General features: G+C 39.6%; 2 protein-coding genes across 3 annotated transcripts; one reads left to right on the plus strand and one right to left on the minus strand.

The window, feature by feature from the left end:
• Positions 1–8,010, minus strand: LOC118425732 (protein ABHD11-like). Its single transcript, XM_035834790.1, has 6 exons — positions 7,816–8,010; positions 4,367–4,505; positions 3,795–3,968; positions 2,757–2,927; positions 2,127–2,314; positions 1–1,721 (listed from the first exon to the last, which is right to left on the minus strand). The coding sequence occupies exons 1-6, from the start codon at positions 7,917–7,919 to the stop codon at positions 1,586–1,588; spliced, it is 912 nt and encodes a 303-aa protein (XP_035690683.1). The 5' UTR covers positions 7,920–8,010; the 3' UTR covers positions 1–1,585.
• A 32-nt stretch (positions 8,011–8,042) lies between these two features.
• Positions 8,043–17,887, plus strand: LOC118425741 (ras-related protein Rab-35-like). 2 transcript variants are annotated; one of them, XM_035834808.1, is made up of 6 exons: positions 8,043–8,263; positions 8,991–9,041; positions 12,232–12,355; positions 13,305–13,429; positions 14,305–14,429; positions 14,893–17,887. In XM_035834808.1, the coding sequence occupies exons 1-6, from the start codon at positions 8,212–8,214 to the stop codon at positions 15,037–15,039; spliced, it is 624 nt and encodes a 207-aa protein (XP_035690701.1). In that variant the 5' UTR covers positions 8,043–8,211; the 3' UTR covers positions 15,040–17,887. The 2 variants fall into 2 exon arrangements, with proteins under 2 accessions (XP_035690701.1, XP_035690700.1); XM_035834807.1 differs by lacking the exon at positions 12,232–12,355 and adding an exon at positions 12,436–12,559.
• Positions 17,888–18,040: the final 153 nt, after the last annotated feature.

An 18,040-nucleotide genomic window follows, 5' to 3' on the forward strand; every position in this document is an offset into this window, starting at 1 on the left:
TGTTTGTCTCAAATGTTCTATATTTCATCTCAAAAACAGTTCAATTCAAGAACAAATCAAGACCACAACTTTTTGTCTCAAATGTTCTATATTGTATCTAAACAACATTTTTATTCAAACCACAGCTTTTTGCAGAGTTTGTTTGACCACTGAACAATTAATGAGCCTCAACTCAACACTTGCAATGAACCTTACTCATCCTTGCAAGAAAAACACTAAAAGTATCTTAACTACTCTACTGTTCTCTATACCCTGTCTATGACATTGTGCAGTAGTTTTATCAGGTTGGACTGACGGATATTACAATGAGTTTGAGCTTTTCAAGTTGCCAATCATATTGGCAACAGCATTTAGAACGTGGCTTGTAGCACTCCAAAAGATCATCAAACATGTAGTTATCATTAATCTGTTGATAACTCACTAACAATAGTTCTGTCCTTCCAACCTTCAAGTCATATTAAGAATACAAGAAATCATCTTCATGAAATGCATTCTAATTACGCAAAGCATTAAAGGTAACATTTTTTTGACAAATGTAATCCATTTTGATGGAACAACAACAAGTAGACTTTCTTACAAACTAGTCCGGGCTATTTGAACCCTACTTAAGAACTTAAGCTGTCACCTAGAAGATACACAAACCCTTTATTTACTTTTAAACTGTCTTATAAATGAAATGAAATGAACTTCATATACTGCACATGCCCTCAAAGCATATAGACTGAGTTAGATTTGTGCACACTACATAAGGGATGGACCAGGAAGAACTGAAGTGTGCGTAAACATGTCGCTCCTCTTTTTGACCACCAGGTATTGCTGAAATTCATCTCTTCTGCATTCATCTGTCAAATTTCTTGAGAGCCAATTTTGTTCTTTCCAGAATATCCTGGTTACCTTTCGGTCCTTCCTGGCCCATCCAGAAACAGTTTGACCCTGGATATAGTTTTGTCTGTTTGAAGAAATACAGAAACATAGACTTTAGATGTTTTAGCTTTAAAAAAGTCTCTAGCCACAATGTGTACATGTCCTTCCTCCCAGCTTGAGAAAGAAACTAGATGGTGATGACAACTGTTGTACAAGCCTGGCTGTAGTATGGCATGACTATCACTGTTCTAAACTAACTACAAAATGTTTTCCTAACAACGTTGCCAAATCCCCCGGAGAAATACACCTGACTACATCTATCTGGCACTTACAGGGCGACCTTCACAATTATTATATCAAGATATTTACTTATTCCTGGACACCTTATAACTACGAAGCTTCAACAGAAGCTTATAGCAAACAAATTGAAATGTGGAGTCTTATGTCATTCTTAAGTGATATCAGGATAGAGTTTCAAGTGAACTGGCTTTCGAGACAATGCGGCAATAATTCATACACATGTCGTGTACTCTCGCCTATCTACATAACAGTATACCGCTTGACATACATGTAGTCAAAAAGTCCATTAACTATCATCCTACTGGAAGTAAGTAAACAAACTTCCTTTCTGAAACTATCAGAACTTTCTGAAACATGTAGATGCAGCAGTGAAAATGTGCACCCACATGGAAGTGGAAAACTGTACAAGTTCTGTGGCGCGTCACTTGCGGATAAAGTCGGTGACCGCCTCCATGAATTCCTTGGGTTTCTCTGAGTGCACCCAGTGTCCGCAGTCTGGGATGTGCGTCACCAGGGCCTTGGGGAACAGCCTCTTGATCTCAGGGTAGTGAGACTCGCTGGGGAAATAAATTATGAAGACATTGCATATTATAAGGAAGTACGTGTTTAAAGTTTAATGGCAATGCCATCTAAAAAATCCATGGATGGACAAGTTTTCTATAATTCACTCGTCCTATAGGGCAAGCAAATAAAAAATTTACTTGCCCAAACCAACTTTTCACTTGCCCAAAATTCAAGTGCATTTTCACTTCCAGCAATAAAATTCTTATTATTGCCTCTATTTTTCTGTATGACTGTAAAAAGTGACAAGTACAAGTATATAAAAATCTCACTCAATGGAAGAATCTTACTTGCCCAATCGGGCAAATAGTGTAGGTCACGCAATTGCCAGATCAGCACTTTCACTTGCCCTGGAGAATAGGGCTAGTGGACTTGTCCAACCCTGGTAACAACAACCTCACCTTATATATGGGGACTTGCTGCCTCCCAGGAAGAGCGTGTCACCATGGTAACTGACGTGTTTGAACTGCGGGAAGCTCCAGATTTGTTCCAGGTTCGCCTGGATGGCGTTGATGTTCACACGCCAGCTGAACCAGCCGTTGTCGTCCTCAACCAGGTTGGTCAGGATGAACTGGCGCACTCCCAGGTCCTAAGGGTACAGTGTGGTGGGAGAGTACTGTATCATACTTTATGTCATACCTGGACCGCGATAACATTCGATACCGGTGTTCCGGACCGGGTGATAATTTTCTGCCATGAAAGCACAGGTGCAAGCAAACAGAGTGCATTGTTAAAAATTTTTTTGTTGTTAGCGCAGGTTGAAACAATGTGTTGAATTTCATCCTTTTTATGAGTAGTACTGCAATTTAATCAGTGTTTTCTGACCTGGGTATGACATGGATAAAATACAACATAGTGTATTCCGTTTCAACCTCGGTTTACTTGTATACTACGCCAGTATGGGCTTCCATAGAATAATTCAAATGCACATCGCATGCTCCTCATATACTGCTGTCAAAACTTTGTGCCAGATTTTGTCTTGGGATTGTTAAAAAACACAAATGTTACCAAAACACAAGCTATGTACTCACAGGAATGGTCTTCAGGAGCGTCTTGTCGGCCTCAGAGCGCGTCTTGGACAGGGTCCACTCCGTGTGAAACTTCACGTTGTTCATTCCTTCGATGATCTTGGGGAAGACTTGCTTTCCCGCGGACGTGGTCGGCGTGGTGTCGACAATGATCAACTTCTCCACGAGCCCTGCCTGGGAAGGTTAGTACAGCGGTTCATTGGAGTGGGGATGGAGGCTAGCACACACATCCTGTACAACCAGACACACACAGAGACAGACACAGAGAGAGTTGGACAGGGACAGAGGGAGGAGGAACTACATGTAATCTGTGTACATTCAAGACTAGGTTACGTACTCTTTGATAGATGTTTGTACTAACTGGTAAACTGCCTTCTGGCATTACAAACTAGTTTTGCCATGAGGCACTTTGTCTGTATTATGTAGAAGTAGAAGTAGAAGGTACATGTACAAGCTGTGTGAGATGGTAAGGTTTGATCCACTTACACTGGTAAGAACCTGTACTCTTAGCAATGTGTGCGGATGGATCTTTGCTTGAGATGCTTGAGATGTGGCTTTCCTCAGACACAGGACTTTGGGCTTAACATTCCACCCAAAGGTACAACATTGAGGTCTGCCAGGGATTCGAACCAAGAACCCTTAGAATAAATCAGATTTTAAGGCAACAGGCCTAACCACAAAACCACCGTACAACTAATTTCATTTGTTAAACTCACTATTTCAAGAGCAGACATACACAAACCAGGATTGTACCCAAGCTAGATAGATGATGATGGAGAGATGGAGAAAGGAGAAGATGGAGAGATGAGGAAAGTACAGACAGTGACAAATGAAACTAGAACTTCAACAAGGACAAATCAACACATCAAACATCGACAAAAGAAAATGGAAACTGTACAGGGATAAAGAACAAAAATTAGAAGAGAAACTAATTTGCGGTAACTGTTCAGTATTGGGACAAAGACAGAAAGACAAACTTTTAGATCAACTTCAAATTTTTCTATACTTTGCTCAGCCCTATACAAATGTATATGTATGTACCTCCTGAAGGGCTAAGGTCATGGCAACCTTGCCACCCATGCTGTGGCCAATCAGGATGCCCCGTTCCACCCCCTCCTCCTTCATGGTAGCCGCCACGTCCGCCGCCATGGACGGGTAGTCCATAACATCACTGTGCTCGCTCTCACCGTGGTTACGGATATCTATGGCGATTATCTGCGGCGATAAACAAAAACAGGAGTCAAACATGATACCCCTTCCGAATAATGGTATCATCTTGATTCCTTACCTATCACAGAATCAATGCTGTCATCTTGGAAGAATTCAAAGGAAAAACAAGGGAGGCTATACATTTATGAAGGTTAGACATCCAGGTAAACAATATTCAAATACAATTCAATCTCTACAGCTCGATAAAAATCGGACATTTACTTCCGGATGTTTTGAGAGACATCCATTACTCTTCTGCAGTGCCAGCATCAGCATACTGCCAGTGATGCTGAAGAAGAGTGATGGATGTCACTCAAAACGTCCGGAAGTAAATCTCCATTTTCTATTCTGTTGTAGAGATTTGACTGTACTTGAAGGGAGTCTATAGAAAGAGGATTTCCTACCTGTCTGTCGATCTTCCTACTCAAGTTCCTGCCTATAGTATGCCAGTTCTGCTTGGAGCCGAAGAGCCCATGAAGAATGACCAGGGGGGATGTGTTGTTTGTCCTTTTGCCGTAGGTATCACACGCGAGCTTTACGGTGCTATATGACAAAAGAAAGGTAGTTGTGATAAATCATATTCATATCTCTAGCCTGGTGAAACTTAACTAGTAGGCTCTATGCACCAAGACCAACAGGAGAAGAGTGTGAGTGTGAGTGAGGTAGTGTGCAGTTATGACCTGATGCTGAATCAGGCTTTTAGCTAGGATTTATCATAGAGGGACCAAGTTTCCTGAGTCGCGGTAAGTGATATAGGCACGAGTATATTGTTTTAGGCACATTCTAAGGTATAATGAGGGGCAAAATTACTGTCAGAGAGGTCACAGTTGAAGACTTTGATTGTGACCACAATTGACCTAGTTGCTAATTGCACCCCTAGGTCAATCAGAGATTTATGCTTGTCAGAGGATCTGGAGGTACAGAGGTTTGCAACCATCTTTCTCAGCCTGAAAGTCAAGAGTTCAAACTTGAACCACCTGTTGTTACTCACCCAAGTTAGTCCTGTCAGAAGAGAGTTTAAGATGGATGATTTTACCCACATTTCAAATGGTTTGAACAAAGAGGTTGATATTGTATATACACTAGTGTTTGCTTGTTTATTAGTTGATAGCATATTGCAGCATACTAGTAGCTTTTTGCTGTATCGCGATACAATGGCACAACAGAAAGACACTGATTAAATTGTGTCAGTTTAGAGGATTCACCTGGGCACACATGGCCAGTACTTTGTGTCTTATCTACAGACTACACATTGCATGCATTCCGCAGCAAATGAATTCAGGCATATATCTTGGGCAAGTAGCGTTATCTTCAAAGTTGCATACAGAAAACATGAAATGATGAACTAGAGTACATAGAGTACTTGAAGAGGATTGTCTACTTTTTGGGCATGGCTTCTATTGGAAACAACAACTGCTGCTTTAGATTTTGTTTTGCCCTGGGCGAGGGGCCCCGCATCAGCCTGCTGCGCAATTTTCTGCTTTGTGACAAACCCTGGACCCTGGCAGGCTGGTTGGTTTGACCTTGAAACAAATGACCTGCTGAAAGGCATGGTTGTTTGGAAACCTGGTTCCGGTGTAGCTTCCCCTGCTAGATTGTTATCTGAAGAACTGGAAAAGACCTTCTAGTTCTACCAACCATACTCCCTTCTATCATTGTCACTCATCAACACAGGTAGTAATCCATAACCCTCTTACCAAACTAGGTCATGGGTCTCAAGGGACTGGGGCAATCTTGCACTGATGCCATTTCTGCACAGTTTCAACCAAATCACATTATCACAACATGGCAAGACAAGATTTGAAATAAAAAATGATGCAATGCTTCCCATTTTGAATAATTCTTTTTTTACCTTTCATTAGCCTTGTTATTATATGATAGTAAAAAATGCTACACTTATGTCGCCCTCGCGTAACATGTTACTTTTTCCATAGACCATGAGCTACATACAAACCCCCAAGATAGAAGTCATTAAGTCATTAAAGTCATAAGCAGATCCCAAAATTTTGTTTGACTGGCCTGTTAGCAACACAATACTTAAATATAGAGGTACACATGTCCCTGGGTTTGTGTGCAAGCAGGATAATGTATCTAAGTAGGTATGCATGCTATACAGGTACCTGTATCTGCATTGTCATATAAGAAACTATCTGGTTACAATCATATAGCTAAATATAGCTAAGAAAAAAAAAAAGGAGGAAAAATGGCCTGTAAGTGTAAAACAAGTCAGCATTTGTCATGCCCAACATGCCTGTCAACTTGTCAAGCACTGTGCACTATCGGGGTCATTGTCTGTTGTGTAATCATTTGAATCAAATATACCTTCATCGCATAGGTATGTGATGGTCCATTGGTGATCATACCATAACATACACAATGTGACACACACAATGGTTTGCATGTCTGTCTTTCATCAACCCGACTTACCCGAGCATTAATCAACTAATGGTCCAACCAAATTATCCAAAATAAGGAGGGCTTTTCTGTAAATACTATAATCATAAGTCATAGGTTTTGTCATTTATCATAGAGCAAAAGAACTTAATGAGAAAGTGTAAGTGGAAAATTTGTTTCTGTTACTTGACTTTTCTGATCATGCATAGAAAACTTATGCAATTCCCAAAACAGCTTTTTAAACTACCGTAGCTCTCCCAGCTGCCAAGAAACAAAAAAATAACATGACATGGCCTGGTATGTGTCACTATGTGATATGGTGAGATAATACCTTAACTGTCAGAATTTTATAAATTTACACCATTAAAATTCTATTAGACCTCAACTCTGGACCTGTCATCCTTTGCTATAAATAATAGATAATGTAACCATAACATTGGCGTCTATAACAGACAATTCTGCAGCCATTTAAACTATTGTATGTAAACATAACAGTCGTAGACAGTCCTTACAGATCCTGAACAATATGCTTGAAATGTAAGTTACTAAATACAATGGAAAAAGTGAGTTTAAATGTTGTAGGGAAGTGGGTCACCTTCATTTAACCTCTAAGTAGGTCACCTGAATCAGAATGTCTGTGTTTTTGCCGCGCTGCCATCCACAGGTATAAATAACCAGCAAAAAACGATAAGATGTATCAAGGTTAAATAAAGGTCGAAAAAATAAATATAAATGGTGTCTATTTTTTTTCTTTGAGTTGATGTTTACTTATATATATAGTTTTTTTATTGTAGACTTTAAGATCAAATTAGATAATCTCACAATTGAAATGAAATAAAATGTTGAAAAGAACAATAAAACGTGCATCCACTGTGGTTTATAACAGCGAGGACAAAGACAGTAACTAAACTCGGAGCATCCCATTATACAGTAAGTTATCTAGGTTAGACCACTTTCCCTTCAAGGATTTGGGACCTCAACATAAGCAGGCTCAAATAAGATAACATCTCATTGAAATTATGTCAACTTGACAAGTCACGAAACCCAACCCCACCCTACAGTCCCACCCCCTGTATATGGTCCATTGAATCCGCTGTGAGCAGCTGACACATGTACAAAACGTGTCATTGATTTGTTCCGCACAGCTCTAAACTGACAACAATGTCCACATATACACCCAGCATGTTACACAAAAGGAAGATCACCATACTTAGACTCAATTCCGCACGATACTTTCCGTATATGAGATTATAACTAGGTGCACCGGAGAAAAAGTGACAACAAAATGCAGTGTTTATTTCTTCGCCAGATGGGAACACTTTTACTTTCCCCATGCATAAATTAGTTTGACTTTAGTGCCGAGCTAGCCGATTTGACCTACTTTTGCCCTTTACATTCAGGGCACGTTTTCGTGGGCAAAACCACGAAATTACGAACTTGAAACACTTGTTCCACGAACCTTATACTCCTGGAACTGCAGAGACATCTCGTGTGCTGTACCGTTCTGCTCGCTAGAACCGCGTGCCTGAGGAAAAGAGCTGCATGTCTGTAGGACACTTCCATTTTTTTTCTCCCCCTGCCAACTCGTTGTGTGTCTCTGATGACCTCTGGCTGCAAACATGACCTTTCGCGCCTAACCTATGACCTTACATCCGGTACACTCACTTCCGGTCTGAAGAATCGCTACTGCGCGTGCGCTTCATTACGCATGCGCTGTAGGACGTCTACACACCCGCTGCCGTCGCGATTTCCGTCAAAGTGTAAATCTTGATCGAGTAGTCTTAAGATTTGATCAATTTTTAGCGGTTAGAGGCGAAATATTGGCGGGAATTTCAGCCATTTGGAACGACAAGAGATGGCCAGAGAGTATGATCACCTTTTCAAGCTACTGATCATTGGAGATAGCGGTAAGTTGGGGACAAAAAGAACCGAGAGAGGACGCGACTGTTAGGACCCCCATCATGATTTAGGACCGCAAACATAGCAGGAATCATGTTGAGGCGTTTTTACCTTTCGGCAGATCGGAGCCTCGTGCCTTTACATGGTTTTCTTCTGCCCCCAGAAAAGTTCTCTATGCGCCATATTCACTTTGTCATGATGACAATCTCAAATCCTTGACTACAAAATCTGTTCAGTTTCAAAACTTGCCGGTTAGTTTAGACCCGGAAGTCGTCCAGTGACATGACATTATGTAAAAACTGACTCATTTCTTACTTCTCCTGCATTATCTTCAACATTTTGTACACTGTTCTTAACCATATTTATTCCTCCTAAGTGTAAACTTTATATAGACTGATATTTAGCTGGAAACACCCTGTCGATCCCTAACTTGGCCTTCTCCAACAAGTGAAAGGATGGGCGTTGTCTTGTTACTGTTTCCAGGCCACGCAAAAGTTGTGGGGATTGTAGGAAGTGTCTATCCGGCCTGTCTAAATATGGACTATGACTAGACTAACCGTATAATCAGTTTGTCATTGACAAGTCTATCCCCATCATTTGACACCTGGAAATTGGATATGTTTCTGGGACAACAACATGACAACACCTGTTTGTGTGAATAGGTGTGTGTTATCTTTAGATATGAATGAATGATGGTATTTTATATCTTAATCTTCAGTACCTTTGTCTTTTCAGGTGTTGGCAAGAGCAGCTTGCTGTTGAGGTTTGCTGACAACACATTTTCAGGTAAGTGTGACTTTTCAGTTCGGGGACAATGTTTGCATGTAGAGGACATGTTTTGGTGTGTTTTTCCTTATATGGAAGGTCACTTTGCACTCATGTTGTTGCAATTGATCACACTCAAATCCAATCAATTGCAAGCCAATTACGGGCTGCCCCCTCGCAGGGACTGTTATGGTTTCACGCTTGGTTTAGTAAGAAAATTCCCTGGTTGGAATCCTCCTTCCCCAACTGCACTTTTAGGAATTCAGTTGACCTTCATGAGTTGTTATGTCATCCTTTGTTAGGACAATAATGGACATACTGTAAATGCAATTATTATGGCAAGGATTTACTGTAGATTCATTTATTTTCATGGGGATTTGATTTTGCATGAGGTTTGATAGCAATAATTACATGTATGGTGTAATGTTAACGTTAGTGTCATCATTTTGGAATAGAGACACACCCAGAAAACAGCGGGAATAAAATTGCCCCCAATATTTCAAGATTTACAGTAGTTTCTTTTGTCTAGCAAGTGTCTACTACTGTGATGCTTGGTCCTTGAATAAAGAAAATATTTATCTTACAAATATATCATGACTATATATTCATATTTTGGGTGAGTTTCACACATAGTTAAGGAGGAAACCATGATGGCCTGTTGGTTTTAGATTTAGTCCCAGGAAATTGCCCCAGACACATTAAAAACCCTCATTTCCCTATGAGAGTATTATGTCAACTCAGTAGTAAATGTGCATAATGTATTCCATATAAAGAGAACTGGGGCTATTAAAATCAAAGCGTAAAAGAATGTGGAATATTTTCCAATTTCTGGTCATATTGTGGCCAGGGCCATTCATTACTTTCATATGGTTCCCTTTAGCATGCAGTAAAAGGCTGATAAATTGTAAATAAAGGCCCCTGGAGGACCATATCCCTTATTACACGTCATTTCACGCTTGATAGAAAGATGTCATATTCCTGGGGTCGGCCCAGGGTCGTAAGAAGGGCCTCCGGAGAGCGAGATAGGAATCATACATTAACATAATTTGGTCCCTTTTGGAAAACCCAGAAATCAATCATTTTTATTACAAGGAGAGGACAGCGCTGTAGTTGCTGTTTGCTTACATTATACAGCGACAACATTGGTAAATGAACCAGCCAAATGTCTAATTTGAAAATTTAAATTGATTCTAAGGCAATTGGAAAAATTATGTATAACACTTTCATGTATAAAAAAGATGACTTGATTTTTCTGGGGACAATTTTTACATGAGCAGATAAAATATGAGAGATTATCGCAAGTGATAGATATTGGTAATATTGGTATTGGTTATTGCACTTTTACCATATTTTTCAGTTTCCGGTTGTATGTATTGTTGTACATTCAACAGTGCCAAATTCTAAGCCACTTTTTGGAAATACATGGACTTGTACCATAAACAATTTGCAGTGACATCAGTTCTGGGAATGGGATATTTATTGTCTTTGGAGTTATGATGATATGCCTGCTTTAAAATTTATTGTTTGATCACCCATTATTTCCTCAATCGTTAAATGCTTAGGTCGGCCCATTTACCGCTCCAGGAAAAAAATCATTAGTTTCTGGCTCTGGTCCAATGACAGTGTTTTGGTAACGGTTCCTTGTAGGGCAGGAAAATCAATGTCTTAGGTCAATACGTCAACAGTTAGAAGGGGCCGTTATTCATGATTACTGTTGACTCTGGTCCTGATGATCAGTCGGGTGATTTCCCTTGAAGAGCCAAAATTGTCTTTGAGAGTAAAAAGGATTATGTAAAGGAAGTTGGTATGAGGGTTTTTTGTGATGAATGTACATGTATCACTAGGATATGTGTCAGGGCCCGAAATACTTTTTTCTGCACACCTGCACGGGTGCAGGTAACATTGAAAATTACCTGCACCAGACAAATTTTACCTGCAACACTATGAATTTAGGAAGTATGGATCATACTAAAATTGTTCAGGAACTATAGCTATTTTTTCTGTTATACTTTATAAGTGGTAACAGTCAATGCAGCTAATAACAATCCAGATACACCTACATCATACTATTCATAGGACATTTATGTATAAAACCCAGTACATGGACCAGAGCAGGTTAGGTGCAGGTAGACACCAGAAATACCTGCACAGCTCCAATTTTACCTGCACTAAGGTGCATATGCAGGTGGTATTTCGAGCCCTGTGTGTATTGGTAGCGTGTTCATTTTTGGATCGATTCATGACAAGAATGACATATTATTCCTATTTCGGATAGTTTTACAGAATGCTGACCTGTACCAACAAATATGGCTCACAAGGATTTCTTGCTTAAGGCCACATTAATTTAATGTGTTGGTTCTCGGATTTTTTTTACAGTACTAGTAAGAATATGGCACACGGACATTATAAAAGCAGAGGGCAGGGAGGAAAACTTTAACATGTCTGTATTTACCACCATTAAAAAGGCATGAATCTGGTCCTCAGGCTTTGTTATCATTGTGCTCAGCCATGCAAGCATGTTTTCAATTTTTGTTTTGAATCCATGGACCAACTAATTAAACTGGCTTGGCCTTATGACAGCTTGTTATTGGTGTGCAACTGTCGCTGCCAATTACTTGCCATTGTGGAAAGGTGTATGTGGACATGCCACTCATAGGAAAACAGGCCAAAGTCTGTGAGCACATGGCTGTATAGCAAGTAAGTCAACAGGTCATGGTCTGATATTCTATAATTGACAGCTTTGCATATAGATCTAATGTACACAAGTAAGTTGTCTTGTTGCAAGGTTTTTGATCATGAACTATTGTTCCAACCAAAAGAGGGTAATGTTTTTCTTTACAAGGTGGCATAGATTTCCAAAGAATAGAAGTCATATTCAGGGTGGAAAGAAATACTGTGTGTGTACCCCCAAATGCCAAATTGGAGCTTATTATTTCATTTATATGGTGCACTGATACACCTAGAAATTGAGTGGGTCAAGGTATGACTGTATACTATTATATTTTTGGTGACAGGTGTCTAGGTGACAAATTAAAAGACCCTTGTTACTATCTTTGCATCTAGATTTTTAGGTTATGTTCACCAGGGCATGTATATACACCTACATGTATTCCAAAAAGAAATTTTGAGCCTTGATATCACTTTGAGGAAGCAAACTAAGCAAAAGAGTCAGTCAGTGTACCTTTCTGACTCGTGTGTTTGCCGACTGTAGGTACGTATATCACCACCATTGGCGTAGACTTCAAGATCAGAACCATAGAGGTAGAGGGCACTAAGGTCAAGCTGCAGATATGGGACACGGCCGGACAGGAGCGATTCCGCACCATCACGTCCACGTAAGTTTCCGTGTCGTTCTCTCCCCTCGCGAGAACTCCCCAACCATCTCCTCTCTCTTTGTCTCTCCACGCTATACCAGGTACCTACATAACGACAATCGGCGTGGATTTCAAGATCAGGACGACGGAAATGAATGGAGAGAAGGTGAAACTGCAAATCTGGGACACCGCTGGCCAGGAGCGGTTTCGTACCATCACTTCCACGTGAGAGTTCTTGCCTTGATTCCCCGTGCTTGTGCCTCCACTGCAGGAGAGAGCGTAACGTCTGGTGTCGTCTGTTCATCCGTTCTCAGCCATTGACTCATTTCAGCCATTACACAAACATTTTGTGGTGTTTGTTTTTTACGTTGTAGCTACACTAGACTTACTGATGTACATGCGTGTGAGTGTGTACATTGTGCGCCTGTAGTTTTCACATTTACCCTTTCATTTCATGGCGGAAAATCTGCATGTTTCCTGGTTGGATCACAGCATGAGGCCTGACCAGATTGCTGCACTTGCATTTTGTTTCACACACCATATTTTATTTCCTAACAGTATGTCTTGTTGGCATTTTTTTTTACAATATCTGTTGTAACATATATTTTGTTGCTATGCATGTTAGTCTGTATTGTAATAACCTCAATTATCGGCTATTGTTTGAACACAGTTTGAGAATCTTGCATGATGTTTTAAGAGTCCCAAATATTATTTGAAAGCTGGAAATGTTCTCCAAGACATAGATTGTTTTATCATTTCTACAGTATTTTCAGTGTTAAGTTGTGCTTGTGCACAAGAGCGGAAAAAGCTACTTTTTCTGTTGTAAAGAAATTCTTAACTCACAGTTTTCTGACAAAATACCTTTCTTTTCTGATTCCCTTCCTGAAAATCTGCAACCTAATATATGTATAACAGCAATTTCCTAGTACATATTTTTTACTCATCTGTATGTGTGGTACTTCTTGTGCAGGTATTACAGAGGGACCCACGGAGTTATAGTGGTGTATGATGTCACCAGCGCAGACTCCTTTGTCAACGTCAAGAGATGGTTACACGAAATAGACCAGAATTGTGACGTGGTCAACAGGATACTAGGTACACACACTTTTGTTCATAGTAATAGTGTAGAATAGTGTTCATATCATCCTTATCAATGCAGACATTATGTTTTTGTGACCTTTGCAAGACAAATCCCCCTAGCAGCTGTCTTGCAAACTGTAATTACAAGCATGTGAAATTTAGTGTGAAAACGTGTCAGTGGGCAATACATTTTGGCAGCAACTATGCTGTAACAGAGCTATATTTCTTTATTGTAGATTTTTACTGGCATAGGCCAAATGCAAATTAAAGAAACTTAGTAGTGATTTAAGGTTCCTTGAAAATTAACTACCTGCATGTGTAATTTTGCCAAGACTTTTTACTACTCTTTCCAAGCAGTATAGTTACTGTCACACAGTTGAAACTATCTTGCTTCCACTAAAATGTTACACCAACTAAACCCTCTGGCACAGTTCCAGAACATTTACTACAACTGTAATGCCATCTGGAAAACCACAGGCTCAATCAATGATCGCTCGGCTAAATACCTACACAGGAATTTGTTGACACATGCAGGGCAGCGTGCCAGACTTGTAAATGTCTTTATACACTTTGACGCCAAGTTTCTCTTGGATAATTTGAACAGAAAAAAATGTTTGCTTTTGTTGTAGTTACCTTAGCCAAGAAGGTTATGTTTTTGATGGCTTATTTTGTGTGTGTGTCTGTGGACAGCATAACTTGAAAAGCCTACATGTATGATATTTGGTGTATGGGTAGTGTTTGGGAAATGAAGTGCAAGTTTGATAACGAGCCTTCTAGCAGTTTTCTACAGTATTGCAGCAGGTTTTTAAAATCTTGTTTATGTAGTATGATGATAAGGATGGGCATGAGTTTGACAGCCACTGGTTTAACCACAATGTTCTTGTCTTCAGTTGGAAACAAGAACGACTGTCCTGAGAGGAAAGTGGTGGAGACGGGCGATGCGCAGAGGTTTGCCGATCAGATGGGCATTAAACTGTTTGAAACCAGTGCCAAGGAAAACATCAATGTGGAAGAGGTAGGACTGAGAACAACTTAACCATGGATGAATGGGGGGGGAGTTGAAAGTGTGCAGGGATTTGAAAAATACCAGGAAGAATTTATCACAAGGAAAAGATAAAGCAGAATGACAGGAATAAAAAGTTGGCATAAAGGAAACCTTGTAATAACATTTTCAACACTTCTCTAATCGTTTTTGCTGTCTATCCCAAAGAGTATATGTTATTTCCACTGAATGGAGTGATAACTATTGTCAAATATTCTCGTCTTCAACAGTTTTGGGAACGTCGGAATGTGCTTGTGGTATGGGATGGATTTAGTCGTGTATTGAATGTATCATACTGTAGTATCCTACTCTGCTATTACAGTTTTGATAGTACTTCATGTGAGGTGAGGTGAGGTGAGTACTACATGTAGTATGCAACAATACAGAGTGGTCTTGTTTCACATACTTACACACCGTGATTTTGTTTCTTCGTCAGATGTTTAACGAGATCACAAGGCAAGTCCTTCACCAGAAGAAGGAGACCCAAGCCAAACTAGCAGCACAGACGAACGAGACGATAAAACTGGACAAACACAAGGGGCACAAGAGAAGAAGATGTGGTGCGGTCGGCTGCAAGATGTGAACGCCCCCCTCCCCCAGTTCAATTTTGTGAAGTAAAGAAACTTTTAGTCCTTTTTATTTATGCAGTGAAGAATGAATGGTAATATTTCTAATCTTAGAATTGATGTGGTTCAAAGCATTTGCCCTGAACTTTTAGTACATGTAGTATACCAAGCAATCACCATGTACAAATTTGGAAACAACTCAAAACACATTTCTGTGTGAAAATGAAGGAAATGTATCAAAAATTCTTGTGCCAGTTTACCAACTGCCAATGCTGTTCTCTCCCATTCTTTTGGCAGAAGTTTTCTCTCGTACAAATTACTGTGCTCCAAAACCATGATATGGGAAAATGGTTACGCTGTAATCCAGACAAAAAACAGGTGTACAAAATGTAATTACAACTGTCGTTTTGGAACTACATTGTCAACTGTCCCTTGAAGTAACGGCATACATTTGTGACTGCAGAGCCCCTAGGGGACCACGATACAGGCTGGCTCTTTGCCACGTAAATGTGCATGTCTACAACGCTGGAACTACATATCTTCCAAAGTGTGATGAAAGTACTTCATTTCCAAAATATTTCATATTAACATGTCATAGAAATGACCCTTTTAGAGGCAATGATATGAATCAGCAAGTCTTAAATGTTGTAACTGACCAACAAAAGGAAATAGGTGCTTTTTTGTAGATATCATGGAGTGATTTGCAAGAATGTTTTTAAGTCCACTTCTCATGCCATATAAGCCAAGAAATGTTAACAGTATAATCAGAATGGCCCTTGTATTTGTTGCTAACAATATATCTTTGCGCTCTATCCCATAGCATATTGGAAGGGAATAACTCAGTACAGACCATGATATGTTGTCAACTGCTGTGTTGCTTAGCCTCTCGGACTCAGGTATTCTTATGAAAGCATTTAGTAACCCTTATTAATTACTACACAAGAAAGGAAGTTTGTTTTATTAGGAACAAAGTAGCAAACTTGGCGACTTAAACCATTAACAGGTCCAGGCACTGTTCTACATATCATCAAAAGGGGTTTATGCAAAACCAAATTATAACCTAAACTGAGGCAATGGGATGTTGTTCACCATATGTGTCAAAAATCCAAGAGCCTACTAGAATGCTGAAAGTTGTTGGATCCATCAAAAAAGGGTAGGGAATGAAACACAGATTCTGGCAAATGGGCACGCTTGAAACTGGCATCTGCTGCTTCCTCAATTTCATGATTTCAAATTAGTGTTGTTAAATGAGAATGTGCCAGACCAGGGATTGTCTTCCATGTTAAATATTACAACAGTTGTCGCATTTTTTAAATTTTGACTATTTCCTGCTTATAACTATATATTAAGTAGAAGGGTTTGTTGTGGTGCGAGAGACAGTTTTGGCTATAGAGAGACATTCAGTGATTTTTCCAGTCTGTGGAAATGGTTTTAACCTCCGGGTCATTAGAGGTGCACTCATCAACAAAATTGGAACGTATTTTGATTGAGTGATTTCATTGACAGCTGCGGGGATCATGGTTTATGGTCATGTTCTGCTTAAACCACAAGGATGAAGGGCAAGGTACACTTGTCAGTAATTATTGTGCATTTGGGCAAGATAAGGTTATAACCTCCTTGGCCCAAACTAGTGGAATTATTTGTTCCTTAAAATGTCTGACAATATTTCAAGCTAATCAGAGCAAATTGATTTGTTGGCATATCCTGGAAGATTTCCCTTGTCTCAACTCCCTGTTGTAATAAACTTGTTCTCTGGACCTTGTAAGAAATTGAGAAGCAAAAAGTGACACGTGCATAGCAGGTGGCTATCATTACAGTACGGGGTTGTCTCCATGTAAAAGTTTTTCTCTGTCCCATTCATTGTTCAGTTTAAGCCCTTTTTTTTATTAAATCTGTCATTTTAGCTTAAAGAAATATGTTTTTTATCAATCTCAAGTAATGAAGTTCAGATTTTCTGGCTGGACAGAGCAAAAGTTTGTTCCAGCCCAACAAGCAAATTTCCTTTCCAGGACAGAGGGACAAATGTCATGGAGACAAACCTGGTACAGCACCTCACAAGGTCCAAATTAAAGGAGAATGAAATTTTTAGCCATTTCTGAACTTGCTGTGACAGTCTAGCTGAGAGCACAACATTGGGTTCAGTTTGCCACATAGAAAACAAGGATAACTCTTGCCATAGCTTTGCTTCAACCTACACTATGAACTTGTGATCTCATCCAACATTTGATGTGTAATTGCTGTAAGTGGGACTGTGCCACTCTCTACATTAGGGGTGGTCAGAATAGACTGTGTTGTAGAACTGATGGTTGCCTTCATAAGAAACTACTAGTGATCTGACAGCTACAGAGTAGCACACAATTTGTACATTCACTTCATTGTACCTTTACTAGGTATGGATATCTTGTATTAGCAGATATTTTTGATTAATCAGAAGTACATGTTACAGTATAATACTCAACTTATTGAATAATGAATAGTAGTATAGTCCTAGCGTAGCTTGACCAACAGTTGTACAAATTGTAAGAATCTTGATATTTTCGTGTTCTCTGCATGTGTGTATTCTAATCAATCAAAGCATGGTAGACATTACTTCCTGTCAAATTATTATGTTTGAACCATTTTTATTTGGAGAAAGCTGATGAAAATGTGGAATGTGGACAGCCATTTTGGTAGATAGGATATTTTTTTGATAAAAGGAAATTTTGAGAATAAAAGCCTGAACACTATAGCACTTTAAACTAATTATGAACGTATGAACTAATTATGTACACCTGTGTCAGTGCTTGATATTGGAATTGTCTGGAAAAAAAGCTTTTGAGTTTTGTGTTACCTCAGCAGCTTGTATTAAATCTTGTCATGAAAGAACCTGCAACAACCTTCAATGGTGCCTGCTTTTGTTTTGTTTACTGTTCAAACAGTGTTGCTTACTGCTGCAGGCCATGAAAGAAACACAACATTGGCCTGCCCGAACACTGTACCGGTGTCTATAAATTATAATTTTCCTGGTCTACGTAACGT

This window comes from Branchiostoma floridae, chromosome 11, assembly GCF_000003815.2.
Source record: "Branchiostoma floridae strain S238N-H82 chromosome 11, Bfl_VNyyK, whole genome shotgun sequence".
Taxonomy (NCBI): domain Eukaryota; kingdom Metazoa; phylum Chordata; class Leptocardii; order Amphioxiformes; family Branchiostomatidae; genus Branchiostoma; species Branchiostoma floridae.